This window comes from Heptranchias perlo, chromosome 15 (genome assembly GCF_035084215.1).
Source record: "Heptranchias perlo isolate sHepPer1 chromosome 15, sHepPer1.hap1, whole genome shotgun sequence".
Taxonomy (NCBI): domain Eukaryota; kingdom Metazoa; phylum Chordata; class Chondrichthyes; order Hexanchiformes; family Hexanchidae; genus Heptranchias; species Heptranchias perlo.
Window position 1 is genome coordinate 54,400,800 of NC_090339.1, and position 18,444 is coordinate 54,419,243.

Consider the following 18,444-nt stretch of genomic DNA (forward strand, 5'->3'; position numbering starts at 1 on the left):
AGTTATGCTGCAGCTATACAAAACCCTGGTTAGACCGCACCTGGAGTACTGTGAGCAATTCTGGGCACCGCACCTTTGGAAGGACATATTGGCTTTGGAGGGAGTGCAGCGTAGGTTTACTAGAATGATACCCGGACTTCAAGGGTTAAGTTACGAGGAGAGATTATACAAATTGGGGTTGTAGTCTCTGGAGTTTCAAAGGTTAAGGGGTGATCTGATCGAAGTTTATAAGATATTAAAGGGAATGGATAGGGTGGATAGAGAGAAACTATTTCCGCTGGTTGGAGATTCTAGGAGTAGGGGGCACAGTCTAAAAATTAGAGCCAGACCTTTCAGGAATGAGATTAGGAAATATTTCTACACACAAAGGGTGGTAGAAGTTTGGAACTCTCTTCTGCAAACGGCAATTGATACTAGCTCAATTGCTAAATTTAAATCTGAGATAGATAGCTTTTTGGCAATCAAAGGTATTAAGGGATATGGGCCAAAGGCAGGTATATGGAGTTAGATCACAGATCAGCCATGATCTTATCAAATGGCAGAGCAGGCACGAGGGGCTGAATGGGCTACTCCTGTTCCTATGTTCCTAGGACATAATATTAGTGGCACAAGGGAACCCAAAAATAAGTCAAGGGGGGAAGGTTACTTGGTGCTTTCAATGTAATTTTTAAAATGATAATGGAGAAAATGATGGGATTTAAGATAAACAAATCTCCAGGACCTCATGGTTTCCACCCCAGGGTATTAAAAAAAAAGGTGAGGAAATTGCAGATTCAGTAGTCATAATTTTCCAAAGCTCTCTAGATTCGGGAATAGCGCCTTTGGATTGGAAAATTGTAAATTTTACTCCTTTATTTAAGAAGGGAGGGAGAAACCAGGAAACTACAGACCTGTCAGTTTAATGTTAGATGTGGGAAAGTTAATGGAATCTATCTTCAAGGACAGAGTAGATTTTACATAGAAATTACAACACAGAAACAGGCCCATTTGGCTCAACCAGTCCATGATGGTATTTATCCTCATACCATATACCCACCCAATTCCCATATCCCTTTATTTCCCTTTTTTCAACCACCTATCTAACTTATTCTTGAATGTTGACATGATTGCTGCTTCAATCACTAAGTAGTGCATTTCACAGCCTCACAACCCTCTCTGTAAAAAGGTTGCTCATGCTATATTTAATCTTATATCTATGTCCCCTCACTCTACACCTCTCAATCACTGGAAACAGTCTGTTTCTATCTACTCTGTCCCATCCCTTCATAATGTTAAACACTATCAAATCACCCGTTAATCTCCTCTGTTTTAATGAAAACAGTCCCAATTTTTAATGTCTTTCTTTGTATTTGTGTTTCCTGATACCAGGCAGCATCCTAGTGAATCTGTGCTGTGCCCCTTAACCTCAACATCTTTCCTATGTGTGGAACCCAAAACTGCTCATAGTACTCCAACTGTGGTCTTACTAAAGTTTTAGGTCTTGAACAATTATGAGCTGATCAAAGAGAGTGAAGGGTTTGTGAAGGGTAGGTCATGTCTGACTAATCTAGTTCAATTTTTTGAGGAGATCATGAACATATGGCCAGAGGAGTGTCTATGGATGTTATATAAACTCCAGAAGGTATTTGATAAGGTTCCGCACAGGAGATTATTCGCAAAAATAAAAGCGCAAGGAATTGGAGGTAACCTTGTGACATGGGTTGGTATTTGGTTAGGAGGTAAGAGACAGAGTGTAGGGATAACGGGAGTGTACTCTGACTGGCAGGATGCGTCAGGTGGTGTTCCCCAGGGATCTGTACTGGGGATTTTCACCATACATATCAATGACTTGGATGAAAAAATAGAATTGTATATCCAAGTTTGTGGATGACACTAAGTTATGAGGCACAGTAAGTTGTGTCGATGGGAGCAGAAAGTTACAAAGGGACATAGACAGACTAAGTGAGTGGGCAAATCTGTGGCAGATGGAGTTCAGTGTGGGGAGAAGCATGGGGTCGTCCATTTTGGAACCAAGAAAGACAAATTGGAATATTTTTGAGAGGCTAGAAACTGGAGGAGCAAAGTGATTTGGGTGCCCGTATTACACAAATTACTAAAAGTTAGTGCACAGGTACAGTTTCTGCAGTTTCTCCTTCCCTGCCTCCACTTGATTCCTGCTGCCCTACTGACTGTCAGTCACACACTCCTCTTCTTGTATCTGTATTTTTCTACTTGGTGTGACTGTGCTCTGGAGTAAACTATCCAGATATTCCTCCCCCCTCCCTTATGTGTCAGAGTATCTCAACTCCATATCCCTTAATACCCTTACTTAACAAAAATCTATCAATCTCAGTTTTTAAATTTTCAATTGTCCTAGAGCCTCAACAGCTTTATGGGGGAAGAGTCCCAGATTTCCAGAAGTGTTTCCTGACAGCGCTCCTGAATGACCTAGCTTTAATTTTAAGGTTATGCCCCCTCGTTCTGGACTCCCCCCACCAGAGGAAGTAGTTTCTCCCTATCTATCCTATCGAATCCTTTAATCATCTTAAACACCTCAATTAGATCACCCCTTAATCTTCTATACTCAAAGAATACAGGCCTAGTCTATGCAACCTGTCCTCATAATTTAACCTTTTTATCCTGGTATCATTCTGGCAGTATGTTCAGTCACAGGAATTTCCTGGCTTGGATATATTCTGATTTCACTAGGTGCATATTTTAGAAATCTAAGTTTGGACAAACCCGTCCTAAATCACTTGTGAGGCCCTCTCTGTGTGAGGAGGCATTTGTTGATTAACTGAGTGGGACTGAGTGCATATTCTCATGGAGTTCTCTTTCCATTCGTATAAATGGGTTAAAAATGCTCGTAAGAAACTGAATGGTTTTTTTTTAATCATTTAAACCCAAAATATATTAGGCACATCAGTTGCTCCTGTCTGCAATGTAGCACAAGAAACCTTATGAAACTTAGATGCAGTGGACTGAGGAGATACCCAAAACAGGATTACTTGTTACTGAAAATGGGACAAGGACATTACATAGAAATTATAGCACAGAAATAGGCCATTCAGCCCAATTGGTCTCTGCTGGTGTTTATGCTCCACATGAGCCTCCTCCCGCCCTACAGGTAGCAAATATTAGGCAAATAAAAATACAGGATGCAAATAACTAGTCATAACACTGTCAAATCAAAGCGCAATAAAATAACATATAATTAGTAATGAGAAATGAGAAGCAGAGTAAAGTAACAAAGTGGCAGAATCTAAAAGAAACACCATTTGTGCATGAGGAGTTTGCCATTATGTTTTTCACAAGCACTGATTTTAGGGTTTTATGTCATCAGAAATTCCTTGGAGGGCACCAAGAATATCTCCAACAAACCCTGAATTTGTTTTTAATTCATTCATGGGATATAGGTGTCGTTGGCAAGGCCAGCATTTATCGCCAATCCCTAATTGCCTTTGAGAAGATGTTGATAAGCCGCCTTCTTGAACCGCTGCAGTTCGTGTTGTGAAGGTACTCCCACAGGGAGTTCCAGCATTTTGACCCAGCGACGATGAAGGAATGGCGATATATTTCCAAGTTAGGATGGTGTGTGACTTGGAGGGGAAGGTGCAGGTGGTGGTGTTCCCATTCGCCTGCTGCCCTTGTCTTTCTAGGTGGTAGAGGTCACGGGTTTTGGAGGTGCTGTCAAAGAATCCTTGGCGAGTTGCTACAGTGCATCTTGTAGATGGTACACACTGCAGCCACGATGCGCCGGTGGTGGAGGCAGTGAATGTTTAAGGTGTGGATGGGGTGCCAATCAAGCGGGCTGCTTTGTCCTGGATGGTGTCGAGCTTCTTGAGTGTTGTTGGAGCTGCACTCATCCAGGCGAGTGGAGAGTATTCCATCACACCCCTGACTTGTGCCTTGTAGATGCTGGAAAGGCTTTGGGGAGTCAGGAGATGAATCACTCGCCATAGAATACCCAGCCTCTGACCTGCTCTTGTAGCCATAGTATTTATGTGGCTGGTCCAGTTAAATTTCTGGTCAACGGTGACCCCCAGGATGTTGATGGTGGGAATTCAGCAATGATAATGCTATTGAATGTCAAGGGGAGGTGGTTATACTTTCTCTTGTTGGGGATGGTCATTGCCTGGCACTTGTGTGGCACGAATGTTACATGCCACTTATCAGCCCAAGCCTGGATGTGGTCCAGATCTTGCTGCATGCGGGCATGGACTGTTTCATTATCTGAGGGGTTACGAATGGACCTGAATACTGTGCAATCATCAGCAAATATCCCCACTTCTGATCTTATGATGGAGGGAAGGTCATTGATGAAGCAGCTGAAGACGATTGGGCCTAGGACACTACCCTAAGGAACTTCTGCAGCAATGTCCTGGGGCTGAGATGATTGACCTCCAACAACAACAACTACCATCTTCCTTTGTGCTAGGTATGAATCCAGCCAACGGAGAGTTTTCCCCCTGACTCCCATTGACTTCAATTTTACTAGGGCTCCTTGATGCCACACTCGGTCAAATGCTGCCTTGGTGTCAAGAGTGGTCATTCTCACCTCACCTCTGGAATTCAGCTCCTAGTTGTGGATCATCTGTGCTTCAGTGTTGGGAATATATCATGTTCACAATTTGACACATTGAGTTTCTACCCTCTGTAAGGCTATTTGGGGGAGATAGATGAAGATCAGGAGTTTCTTCATAGGATCAATGGGCAGAGAAGAAAAAAGTTATTTTGAAAAGACCACAGTTTTGAGGGGATAGGTAAACTTAGCACAAATGCGGTGTACTAGAGTATTTACAACCACTTCTGTTGAGATTTTGAGGCACAAGAGGGTACAAAAACTTCTGGTCAGGCTTACCATATTCAGCAGAAAATGCAGGAAAATAGGAAAATCATGCTAAGTTTGGTCACTAGCTTTTTCAAAAAAAATTTAACCAAAGAATGCCAAAGTTTGTGTGCAGAAAGCATTTCCTTGGCTACCTGCTATTCATCTCTTGTTTTGGCTGTAGTTCTTACAATTACAACAACTTGCATTTATATAAAGCCTCTAATGTAGGAAAATGTTCCAATGTGCTTCACATATGCGTAATCAGACAAAAATTAATACAGAGCTAAAGAAGGACTAAACGTTTGATCAAAGAGATATGTTTTAAGGAGGGTCTTAAATGAGGAGGCTGAGGTGGAGAGGCAGATAAGTTAAGAGAGGGAATTCCAGAGCTAGACCCTAGACACCTGAAAGTATGGCTGCCAATGATGAGGTGAAGGGAGTGGGGAATACATAGGCCAGAGTTGGATGAACACAGTTCTCAGAAGACTGTAGGGTTGTAGGAGGTTACATGGATAGGGAGGGGCAAGACCATGAAAAGATCAGAACACGAGGTTGAGCATTTTAAATTGAGACATTGGTTGTGCAGCAAGTAATGTAGGTCAGCTAGTACATGATTGATAGGTGAGCAGGACCTGGTGCGGGTTAGGATACGGGCAGCAGGGATTTGGATGAGCTGAAGTTTACGAAGGATGGGAGGCCGACCAGAGACGTGCCCTTATCCTTGCAGAAAGGGTAAATATGGCAGTGGTGAATTATTTAAACTAGTTAGGTGGGTCGGAGGGGAAAATCCACACAGTAGGTCAAAAAGTGTGAGAAAAAGAACAGTAGGACCTTTGGGAAGGTGAGGATAATTACCCAAATAAAAGTTCTGTACATGAATGCATGTAGCATAAGAAATAAAACAAGTGAGTTAGAAGCACAAATTCAGTTTAAAAGGTATGATGTAATAACCATTACAAAAACCTGGCCACAAAATGGGCATGACTGTGAACTAAATATTCCAGACTAAAGGATCCTTAGAAATTGGGAAAGGAGGGTAGTTGCAATATTGAATAAAGCACAATTACAGCACTAGAAAGAAGGGATTTCAATAAGGGTGATCAAGCATTGGAAATACTAAGGGTAGAGATAAGGAGCAGCAAAGGATGCAAGGCTCTGGTAGTTGTCTACAGACCTCCTGACAGTAGTGACATAGTGGGGGGACATGACCCAGTTTCCTGACAAAGTAAGTCAGATCATGGATGATGAACAAAAATAGAATTTTTTATGCACTGCCAGGCAACGCACTGCTCCAGCTGTAGAGTATCAAGCTCCCAAACCAGACAGTTGCGATGTTTGAATCCAACTCATTTGTGTTTAAGCTTCCATGCCTTCAGAAGTGAGGTCATAATTATTTTCAACTGAACCACTAGGTGGAGCAATGGGCGACAATGGAGAACTTCATTGCAAGGGAGAAGAAAGGAATTTAATTTGGTTTGGTAACCCTTTTTATTACATAACAGCAGACACAGGTTAGATTCAGATAGGATGCTTTTGTTAAATTATAGTTTATACATAAGAATAAGGTACCCCAGGTCTTTCAAAGTGACTTTTAATCCAGTGAATAAATCATTAATGTGTCATGAAAAGGAAGAATCTCAAAAGGAAGAACTTGGTGTGAATTATTAAATTTGTAAAATATATTCAATTATCTCACATTGCTTACCTTTGTCCTTTATTTTAAATTTACACGGGGCAGCAGCAGCACAAAGCGGTCTTCATAAGGCCCCATGATAAAGCAGCATCTCCCCTTAGTTCTTTATAATGTGGAGATGCCGGTGATGGACTGGGGTTGACAATTGTAAACAATTTTACAACACCAAGTTATAGTCCAGCAATTTTGCTGGACTATAACTTGGTGTTGTAAAATTGTTTACAATAGTTCTTTATAGTATCATCTCATCATTGTCTAATGTCAGTAGTGTAAAGCTACTTGAACCAGAAGTCATGCCATGGAAGGAGTATGGCGAGAGTACAGTTAAGCTGTTCTGTGGAGAAGCAAACATGCATTTTGATCTTTCAGCAATGGCATGTACAGTAGCTGGAAAAAAAAGTTTTTAAAAAAATTTGTTGGGTTTATAGGACAGTCATTTATCCTTTCCTTTAATACAAGTTTGAGGACCAGGAAATACTGACATGTCTGATTAATAACATTTATTGATCAAACCATTGATATAACCCATTACATGCAGTGTCCTTGAGAGTGGTACCAAGAATTACTCATTGGCAACGGACTCATCAGGTCCAGTAAGCATGCCATCTTGACTGCTCATACTGGCTTAAGCAAGACTAGGTAAAAGTCCGAGGGGCACAGGTGCGCTGTATCTTTATAGGGTAAATTAAGTTTCCCCAACGTAACGTCACTACGTAAGCGTCTTCCATCTATGTGTGGTTAGTACGTGGGTACGTTTGCCTGATACATCACTAAACCAAGTGACATTACTACTCCCTTCCCCCAAACGCACATGTATACTCCTACTGTTCTTTGGTCATTGGTCTCTTTACATAAGTGACCATAGCTGTCAGTCCTGGCCTTCACTTCCCCATCTCCCTTCGATATTTATTAGAGAGAGAGCCATTCACTCCTTACACTCCCCTTCTACACCCAGACTAGCTAGCATCCATTACCGCTCAATAACACTCCTTTCTTACAGATTCCTGCTTGGCTCAGCATTCAGAGACTGATCTCACTCCTATTAGCCCCTACAGAGTTAGTTTAAGAGAAAGCACGAACACCAGTAACAGTGTAATTCTGGTCACAATGTTATCACATATTTGTCATAAATGGCATACTTTGTTACACAAGTATATGATACTGCATTTGAAGTGAATTCAGTGCTTATTTCATGAGTGAAGACTGCATGTGTTATATATGTTTACTTAACGAGTGCAGTCATTAATGGGGTAACCATTTTTATATATTACGTTCAATTTCTACAGACATATATGTAGGACTTGTATGATCTAGTTAATTATTAGAAAAACTGATATGCCACAAATTGATTGGGGGGGTGGGTGGGGGTAGTGAATTGTACATAATGCAGAGTGAAATGCAGTAACACTCTAGATCCTAGAATGCTTAAAAAATAGCTGTCAAATGGTACTGGGAGAGAGTGAAAGATTGAGAGAGAGACCATCATTATTAGGACTTGGCCTTGGTAGAAAGGTTTGTTTTATCTTATTTTAGTGGTATTTGCATATTTTAATGGGGAAAATAGCTCTGGTCAATTTGTCTAATGCATATGGAATAAATTTCATATTCCACATACATGAGATAACAATGCTTCATTATCATCCTGTGTTCTATTTTATGTACAAATTATTGAACCACCTATTGCATAAATTCCCACATCAGTCACTGGATGGCTACATTAAATTAGTCACTGTACCTTCACCTCTGGGGCCTGATTGATGGGATAAAAGCCCCCTTCCTCACTCTAGTGCCTGAAAGGCTCCCAAGTGAAACATAGCTGAGCAGTCACAATTCAACTTTTAACAGGAATCAGTCCACAACGCAAAAGCACCTAATAATTTAGTGCTCATTGGCACTTAATCATCATTCTCACTTAAATAAAAGCAGGAAGAATATCAAACCGGTACAGTAGGAGACTTGGGTTGTTGTCCATTGCTGGGGTACAGTAGAGGAACTATTACCCTGAATCTAACTCATGTTACAAATGACCTAGGAGTGTTTGATGCTGACACAAGGGGGGTAATTTTAAGTCCCAAGAACGGTTGGCTGGGGGCAGGTGGGTAGTAAAAACAGTTGACTTGTTCAGCGGGACTGCATCCCGGCTCCAACATCCGGGTTTAACCCAGGTGTGTTAGGATGCGCTTGCAAGAGAAACCTGTATGTCTCGTCCTACTTAACACCGGCGATAATTGAGGCACTTAATTTTTTGTGTATTAGAAATGTAAAATGAATTTAACTGTAACTGTTCAGGTTTCCCATCGCTTCTGATTCAGGTCAGGTGAAAGAAGGTGAGAAGGGCCGGATCCATGAGGTGAGTGCCTTTATTGCACTGCTTGTGGGCCAGGATGAGCAGGAGTGCTTCATCCAGGCCTAACAAGCTCACCTGGAGCGATCGGACCCCCGCGATCGGCCAACCCCCACACCCCCACCAACCTCCGATGGCTGAGACCCCTCCAGACGTCTGACCCCTCCCGACCTCCGATCTTCTATCGACGTCCTCCAGTCTTCTGGCGATCTGATCACTCCCGGCCCGCGATGGCCTCCACAGCCCTCCCCCCGCTGCCCGTTAATCAGGGTGGCCGCCAGGCGCGAAACCCAGAAGTAAAATTTATTGCCCTCAATAAGGTTGCGATCGCAGATTGTGACTCGCCAACTTAACTTCCGGTTATCTTCCCCCCATTTCCTTCCCGGTTCCATGTAAAAATAATGCTCTAGATATCAAAAGTGAACAATATTTTCCCCCCACAGTATGGAGATCACTCACCTTGATCAGTGCAACGTTAAATATTGCTTTAAAAATAAACAATGTACTTGAATATTTTGTGTAGCTCATTTATTTATTTTTACACACAATATTTGCACTTACAAATAAGCCATAAAAATGACTGCTACTGTATGACAAGAACCTTAAACAAATCCTTCTTAAAACTGTATCAGTGTTGCTGCTATAAAAGAAAGGCAATCGGTATTTGGAGATTCAGTTTAATTTTTGATTCTAGATATGCAATCAGAAATTAAAATCGGGGCACAAAAGGGTTCTTAGATTGCACACGGAATGTGTGTCATGTCACTTGGGACGTCAAGAACAAACCCTGATAAAGGACTGCCCAAGCAGGACTCACAACTGATCTTTGATGTTGCACAAGTTGAATTAACATTGTCCCTCTAAATGAGGGCAATTATAGTCCTGCAAAAGATCATATGACATAAATCTAGGTTACCTGATCTGTCTGGAGCTGAACAGAGCTCTTGTCCATTTGGTGGCTGGATACTCCCATTAATAAGACTACATTCAGTTGCTTTTGAACAGAACGGGAAAAGATTGAAAACAAAAATCCATTATTTTGCCTTGTGATCACTGCTTAGATTCTCCGAGGTCAGAACAGTCAAAACTCCTGCACATATTAATTCAAATTAGTTCTGATGGCTCCAGCCATCAGTGAACTACAGACTTTTTTCATTAAAATGGGCGCTATCTTCATGGGAGAGTGGTTGTGAACAAATGGTTTGACAAACGCATGATCCAACAATGTAAAGGGGTACGGTAGAGTAGTGTTATGTTACTGGACTAATAATCCAGAGAAAGTGAGTTCAAATCCCACTGCGGCAGAATTTGAATTCAGTTAAAAAAAAGAATGCTTTTTGATCCCAAATGTTATAAAAAATGCAACAAAAAAAAAGTGCCAACTATATTGAAATAGATATTTCCTGTGTCACAACCATGTGTTGAGAGAAGATGCGCTCGTGAGGAATTTAATTGGCCAAATTAGAATTTCAAACTCCATACCTCACCTCTCCAGATACAGACTTTAGATGTGGATCCTTTCACCAGCATTCCATAGTAAGGCTTGAGGAGGTTTTAAGTCACAAGAACTGTGGTCAAAAACTGGAAGTTGTATTTACCTTAACTGGCCAGTGAGTGTCATCCAAAATCCAAACTGGGTACGGACCGGGCAAGTGTTGATGGGGAAAGTGCAGTGCATTAACCAAGGGATCTCGGGGCTGATTTTCACTTTTGGCGGTGGGGTAAAATTAGTGGTGGCGGATCGGCCGCCCTTATACACCCCGCCCGATTGAAGTCAACGGAACGGAAACTCGGGCGGGGTCTATAACCATCCACTACTGACAATTTTCCGACTGTACCCAAAGTGAATATTACCCCCCTCATATCCACTGTCCAATTACATTACCACCTGAACTCTTGCCAACTAACACGAGTGTATAGTGTTGGACTTGTTCTCTGGGGTTAGAAAATCACCTGATTCCAGAGACTGCGCCGCTGGAATTTCCTGGACAAAATTGCTAGAAAAGTAGTGATATGAAAGATGTTATAATACAAAGTGTATCCTGCTATTTAACACATTCATCTAATGTAGCGACATTCTATGAGGACCGACTGCAATTACAATGCAGCCAGTGTGAAGTTTAAATGTAAAAACCACCAGGTGTGAGCAACTTGTCTATCCTATCACAGTCAAGGTCAGGGTGACACCAGGATCCCAATACTGCAGTTCGGAGATCAGCTTGACAAAAGAACAGTGTAGCATAAATCCCAAAATTGCGATATTTAAAAACAAAATCATTTTCGGGATGTAGGTGTTGAAATTGAAAGGCCAGCATTTATTGCCCATCCCCTAGTTGCCCTGAGAAGGTAGTGGCGGGCCTCCTTCTTGAACTGCTGCTAGCGGTTTTTCGATACAACTGAGCTAGGCCACTTCAGAGGGCAATTAAGAGTCAACCATGTTGCCGTGGGATTGGAGTCACAGACTTGGAAAGGATGGCGCGGGCATTAGGCTTTCAGCATGGTTTTACTTCATTTGAAGGAAGGTATCAATACAAAAATAAGCTATTAGCTTTTGTTCCTTCTCTCGTGAACCTGAAGGGATGACATTTGCTGGTGTGCAGTGCCGTGAGCCACAACAGCATTCCAGTTCCCCACCTAGATGGCCATTCTATATCTGAGCCTGGACAGTGAGTATTGGTAAGACATCAAAGCCAAGCCCAATCTAACTGAGTTTACTGAGGCTTGTACTTTATGACAATGGCAATAGAGCTGTTCTTTTGAATGCTGCCACCACTCCTTAAAGACTACTGAGCAGTGAGATCAACTAGTAGGATACAGTGACAACTTAAAAAAAAGATTCCTCTTCAGTGAATCACCATTAATATTTTCATCTAAGAGTATGATTTACAACACATTTTAGGTCTCTTTATTTATATATTCTGTGGATGCAGCAATGCAATAACTGAAAAAGGGAAAGGTAACACGTTTGTTATCCCACCCTATTCAATAAAGTTGTGCTAAGCTACTAATTTTTTAAAAGTTACAAATTGAAAGAAAGAACTTGCATTTATATAGCGCCTTTCACAATCTCAGTACGTCCCAAAGCGCTTTACAGGCAATGAAGTACTTTTGAAGTGTCATCACTGTTGTAATGTAGGGAGACGCGGCAGCCAATTTGTGCACAGCAAGGTCCCACAAACAGCAATGAGATATATGACCAGATAATCTGGTTTTAGTGATGTTGGTTGAGGGATAAATATTGGCCAGGACACCGGGAGAACTTCCTGCTCTTCTTCGAATAATGCCGTGGGATCTTTTACGTCCACCCGAGAGGGTAGACAGAGTCTTGGTTTAACGTCTAATCTGAAAGACAGTACAGCACTCCCTCAGTACTGCACCGGAGTGTCAGCCTAGATTATGTACTCAAGTCTCTGGAGTGGGACTAGAACCCACAACCTTCTGAGTCAGAGATGAGAGGGCTACCGCTGAACCAAACTGAAAAGCACATTAGCTAAAAGAGGCAGCATGTTTGACAAATACAATTAAAATGTTAAATGTTTTAAGTAAGCACATGTACTAATAAAATATTACAAATAAAATTGCAGAAATTAACTTCACAGTATCTGAAGTTTGATAAAGGTTCTGTCTGACCTGCAGGTAGTACACGATTTCAAGGACTGACAATATATGACATACAAGCAAATCTCTGCTAAATGTCAATTCACTTGAAACGCACCATTTCTACTACCTTAAACATGGAGCTCCTCGTAGTTCATCTCTAGGCAGTAAATATTATCTTGGTAATATATTATTAGAGTTTAAAAAATAAACCCAGAAGTGATGGGGATTAGGAATCTGCTAACAACAACAACAACAACATATAGCACCTTTAGCGTAGTTAAATGTCCCAAGGCACTTCACAGGTGCGTTATCAGACAAAATTTGATACATACTGACACATATCCATATTTCCACAATACTTACTTTGACAGAATACAGCAGCAGCTGAGTTTATCTTATGGGTGCGAGTAGATGTCAAAGTATACTGATTCTGCGTATCGTTTGATCTGCTCAATTACATTCTGTAACACTGCACCCCTTCCATGTCTGTGCAATTCCTCAATGGATTAAGAACGTTTTCTGGATGATCATCATTAATGATAGGGTAGCTCTACAGATTTGTACCGAACTCTGTTTCTAATGGCTACCAGTTTGAACCATACCATTCTTTTTCTTCCATTCTTCTTTGGGAAGGCAGTCCTGAAAACAACTCATTTTTTGGACAGATTAGTGACTGAAAAGTGTCTTCAAAGCCTCACTTTTCTGCTTCTGCCCTTGTGTGTTTTGTATGAGCAACTTTCATTTACGTAGCGCTTTTAACGTAGTAAAATGTCCCAGGACACTTCACAGGGGTGGTAATCAGATAAAATTTGACACCGAGCTAGAAGAGGGGATATTAGGGCAGGTGACCAAAAGCTTGGTCAAAGAGGTCGGTTTTAAGGAGCGTCTTAAAAGGAGAGAGAGTTAGAGAAGCGGCGAGATTTAGGGAGGGAATTCCAGACCTTAGGGCCTAGGCAGCTGAAGGCACGGCCACCAACGGTGGGGAGAAGGAAATTGGGAGCAGGAAGCAAGAGCCGAGAAGGAGGTAGAAAAAAGGACTTTTTTCTGACACAAGCAGCCGCTGTTCGCACAACAGTAAAAAGGCAGAAATTAATACAGAAGATGCTGGAATACACTCAGCAGGTCAGACAGCATCCGTGGAAAGAGAAACAGAGTTAACGTTTCAGGCCGATGGCCCTTCAAAGGCACACAGTATTCTCTGTATACATGGTGGAGTGAAAAGGCAGAACCAGAAATGTGATGGTGGGGAGAATGAAATTCAACTGGTCTCCAGTTGTAGTCAATGATTTGTCCAAGGGAAAGATTGCTTTCAGGAGTACAAGAATAGCATAATAAAATCCAGGAAGCAAACCAATGGGAATTACTTGCAAGTTCAGATCAGAGCCACTGCAACATCAGACCAGACAAGAGTCTCCGGAAAGAGATCACTTTCAATCCACCAACAACTTCCACACAGAGCAGAAATCAGAGGTACACAGGATTCTCTGTATATATAGTGGACTTGAATGAACCAGGCAAGTTCACTGGCTTGATGACTTCACACTGCAGTAAATGTCCAATCCCTTGTGTAACTTTGAAGCATTTGCGGATAACCTGCAAATGTTGGGGAAGTAGTAGTGGCAGGTAATCCTGAAATATAATTGACCTTTAAAGTACAAGGTTTAACAATCAATATCTGACAATGCCACAGAAGTAGATTCATTGATGGAAAAGGACTGCAAAAAACATTGCGGCTCCCACAAGCATTTCACTGCCTTCATCGTCTACCGATCAGATGGAGAAGAGGAAACGATGCAGTCGCAGGATAGCTTTCGCCAAGTACATTTCTAATTTTTGGCATTGTTTATGGATATTATTGTTTGATCCAGGTGTTTTTCTATTTCATTTGTTCTTATAGTGGTTTATCATTTAACTCATCGACATCTAAATTTTTCAAACAAGGCATTACATCACCATTCCAAGAAACCTTTATCCCAGGGATGAGTTCAAACAACAGAAACACCAGCACGTTCTGTATAAAAACACACAAAAAAACCCATCTGATTAACCTACATCTTTACGACAGAACAGAAATACAAAATGAATTAATGTCCCCTTTATTTTATTTTGTCATGTCCTAATTAAAGCATGTTAACTGACCCTGGGACTGACCAATAGCACTTTTAAGCAAGACACTTTATACAAAGCAACTTTATAAGCTGATTTTTGAAGAATAAATGTTAGTGTGTGATGCTATAATAAATGCATCTTGGGGATAGCCTATGAAACCCCCAAGTCCAAATGACAATCACAATAACACCAGGGAGACAGCAGGTCATAATCATGGAGACTCAATTGAGTGAAAAAGATTAAAGATAAAAATCGAATCCTATTCAACAGATGGCTTCCTATGGTCTGAACAGGGCTCAAGATGTGCCATAGAGCATTTGAATATTTGAGGGTTAGAGTGAGGGTTGTACCAGGAAAAAGGGAAAGATGGGTTGAGACCCAACAATCTTTTCTTTCTAAACATTCTTATATTAAGAACATAATAAATAGGAGCAGGAGTAGGCCATATGGCCCCTCGAGCCTGCTCTGCTATTCAATAAGATCATGGCCAACCTCAACTCCACTTTCCTGCCCGATCCCCATATCCCTTGATTCCCTTAGAGTCCAAAAATCTATCAATCTCAGCCTTGAATATACACAACAACTGAGCATCCACAGCCCTTTGAAGTAGAGAATTCCAAAGATTAACCATCCTCTGAGTGAAGAAATTCCTCCTCATCTCAGTCCTAAATGGCCGACCCCTTATCCTGAGACTATGCCCCCCCAGTTCCAGACTCTCCAGCCAGGCGAAACATTCTTGCCGCATTTACCCTGCCAAGCCCTCTAAGAATATTATACCTTTCAATGCGATCACCTCTCATTCTTCTAAACTCCAGAGATTATAAGCCCATTCTACTCAATCTCTCCTCATAGGACAACCCTCTCATCCCATATTAACATAAGAAATGTTAAACTTTTAATTCTGATACTTCTGTAAGACTATGCATAATCAACACTATTACAGATAGCACTCAATCATTAATCTCCTAAGAGAAAGCTCTGTACACATACTTCCCAACCTACACAAGTAAATCTTAAACAACACTCATCCATCCTTACATCTCTACGTTTCTGCCTTGGGCTGCTGTTCTCCTTAAAGTATTCCCAATCCCCTCCCCAACCTGATCTGCACTTGTTACCCCATTCAATCTACGTAGATTCAAAAACTTTACACTTTAATTGAGCCAAGTTGTAAAGGATTGAGAGATTGACCTCAGTTATACTTTGCAATGCCTCCTGGGTCATTGATTTTCAATTCAAGAATACAATATATTTTTGAATCGAGAGAAAATATGATCACAAAGGAGAACGCATTAGATGGTGTTACTCGAAAGAAAGAAGGGAAGAAAGGACTTCCATTTTTATAGCACTTTTCATGACTTCAGGACATCCCAAAGCGCTTTCCAGCCAATGAAATACTTTTGAAGTGTAGTCACTGTTGTAATGTAGGAAACGCGGCAGCCAATTTGTGCACAGCAAGATCCCACAAACAGCAATGAGAAAAAATTAGCAGATAATCTGTTCATAGTAGTGTTGGTTGAGAGATAAATGTTGGCCAGGACATCGGGAGAACTCCCCTGCACTTCTTCGAACAGTGTCATTGGATCTTTTATACCCACCTGACAGGGCAGATGGGGCCTTGGTTCAACGTCTCATAAGAAAGATGGCACCTCCGACAGTGCAGCGCACTCTCAGTACTGCATTGGAAGTGTCAGCCTGGATTATGTGCTTAAGTCTCTGCAGTGGGACTTGAACCCACAACCTTCTGACTCAGAGACGAAAGTGATGTAACAGCCATGGCTGACAATCAAATTTTGTCCCAGTCGAAAACTACATGTTGTACAAGAAACTTTAGAACATTTTGTGGTACTTACATATACAAGTCTCTTATTGGTTTCTGCATCTTGAAATATGGCAAACAAAGTTCTGGCATTTGCCTTTTTATTTAAAAGAAAAGGCGGTAAAGCTGAAATAAACAAAACATGGTAAATGTCAACTGTTGTCCTAAACTTAAAAAGAAAAAAAGTCACATATTTCAAACTTTCATTTTAAAAATATTTTTGTTAAAAAAAACACATACATAGAGTTCAACAATTCAAACAGGCCAGTGAAGGCCATGCAACAAGGAGATCACTGCTGGGAAAGAACAGTAATTGTAAGGAGATTGGTAAACAGATTGAGTCCACAGTAATGGTTAATTATCACTGTAAATTGACAGAGTGCCTCTGAAAATGATGCTATTGAAATTTCCAGGAACTGAATGTCCTTTCCAGGATCCAAAATCCAGGATTTCGGTCACACAAAATACCTTCTGTAAATTCATGACCTCAACGGGCTCGTAATAATGGATGACACTTTTTTGTGAGGGGGGGATTTTGTCATGAGATATAGAACACTCTACACCCACCACCCAATTGTGTTTTCACTGTCAGCATCCAGCACCCTCTAGTCAGGTATAGCACAGCCAATTGCAGAGCAAAGTTCCCTTCACACTGCCCTGACTAATGTGCCTCAGCTCTAACCCTCAGGAAAATGTACCCTGACCTTTCCAAATGAGACTGCAATTTTGCACCAATTAATGACGGTGTGGTAACTAACTTAGGAACTAATTTTGCCTACAATCCTTACAGTCAACAGAGACTTTCATCCCACTTGTCCGGGTTGGATTTGAACCCAGGCTGCAGAAGTGAAAGGCCAGTGTGCTCTGCCAATCAGTTCCCAAGGTTAGTAAAATAAAAGCATATTAGTGTTCAAACTTTCAGTGACACCTGTCCACAACACTCCAGGCAACACGATTATTCCCCTGACCAAAAAGACAGGGAGATGATAAATCAATCAGCATATAATAACTGGCTGAAGAGCATTTCTCAGCCTTTTGCCAATGCTCGACTCTCCCATAAACGTCCATTCTTCCTAGACAGAGGGAGCAATATGGGGAAGACTGAGGGAAAAACTTACATCCCACCACACAGCAATGCAACGGGTCCATCCAATAATCAGGGGTCACTGGGCTGCATCGACAATTTAAGAATTTTAACTGTTAATACGAATCAGTTATAGAAACTGGAATAAAAACGGAAAATGATGGAAATACTCAGCAAGTCAGGCAGCACCTGTGGGGAAAGAAACAGGGTTAATGTTTCAGGTTGAAGATCTTTCATCAGAACAGTTCTGACTAAAGGTCTTTGACCTGAAACATTAATTCTGTTTCTTTCCCCACAGATGCTGCCTGACTTGCTGAGTATTTCCAACATTTTCTGTTTTTATTTCAGATTTCCAGCATCCGCAGTATTTTGCTTCTGACTAGAAACTGGTATCTGGTGGACTGGATAGCCAGGTGGTGAAGGATAGAACACTAGAGCCTGATCTTCAGTTGCTTCCAAGCCTTTATTCACAGAGATACACCTTACACACACACCACACCCTAGATAAGCTCTCATATAAAAAGGATACAAGACAGTCCCCAATTGACACACACCACCTGAATACAATTAACACTAATTGATATAAATCACATTATACAATTAACATTCGCCAATAGTTTAGCAGGTTAGGGCAGTGAGCATGTGACAAAAATGATCTGTGCTGAGTTTTTAAACAAATATTTTATTGTATTGCTACAAACAGAATGTGAGGGGTTAAAACCCAAGGTCACACAGCTACTTCTCTAAGGGAAAGACCTGAGCTCAGAGACACAGACAGGCTGGCTTCACATTTCAGTCAATGGATGGCACCTCTTCCTCAGTACTGCATTGGAGTGTCAGCCTAGATAGTGGTTCTAATGCAAAGGCAAGAGTACCACCAACTGAGCCAAGCAAGCAGTTTTCCTTACTTTGATAAAAAAAAACTTGCATTTATATAGCGTCTTTCACGACCTCAGGATGTCCCAAAGCGCTATACAGCCAATTA

General features: G+C 41.3%; 1 protein-coding gene across 1 annotated transcript in view; it reads right to left on the bottom strand.

Annotated features, from left to right (window-relative positions):
- Positions 1–9,374: 9,374 nt before the first annotated feature.
- LOC137332817 (sorting nexin-25-like) overlaps positions 9,375–18,444 on the bottom strand; it is a 39,931-nt gene continuing 30,861 nt past the window's right edge. The window contains exons 12-13 of the mRNA XM_067996750.1: positions 16,410–16,501; positions 9,375–14,458 (exon numbers count right to left, since the gene is read on the bottom strand). Coding sequence (XP_067852851.1) covers positions 14,339–14,458; positions 16,410–16,501 — 212 coding nt within the window. The 3' untranslated portion in view covers positions 9,375–14,338. The remainder of the gene's footprint in view (positions 14,459–16,409; positions 16,502–18,444) is intronic.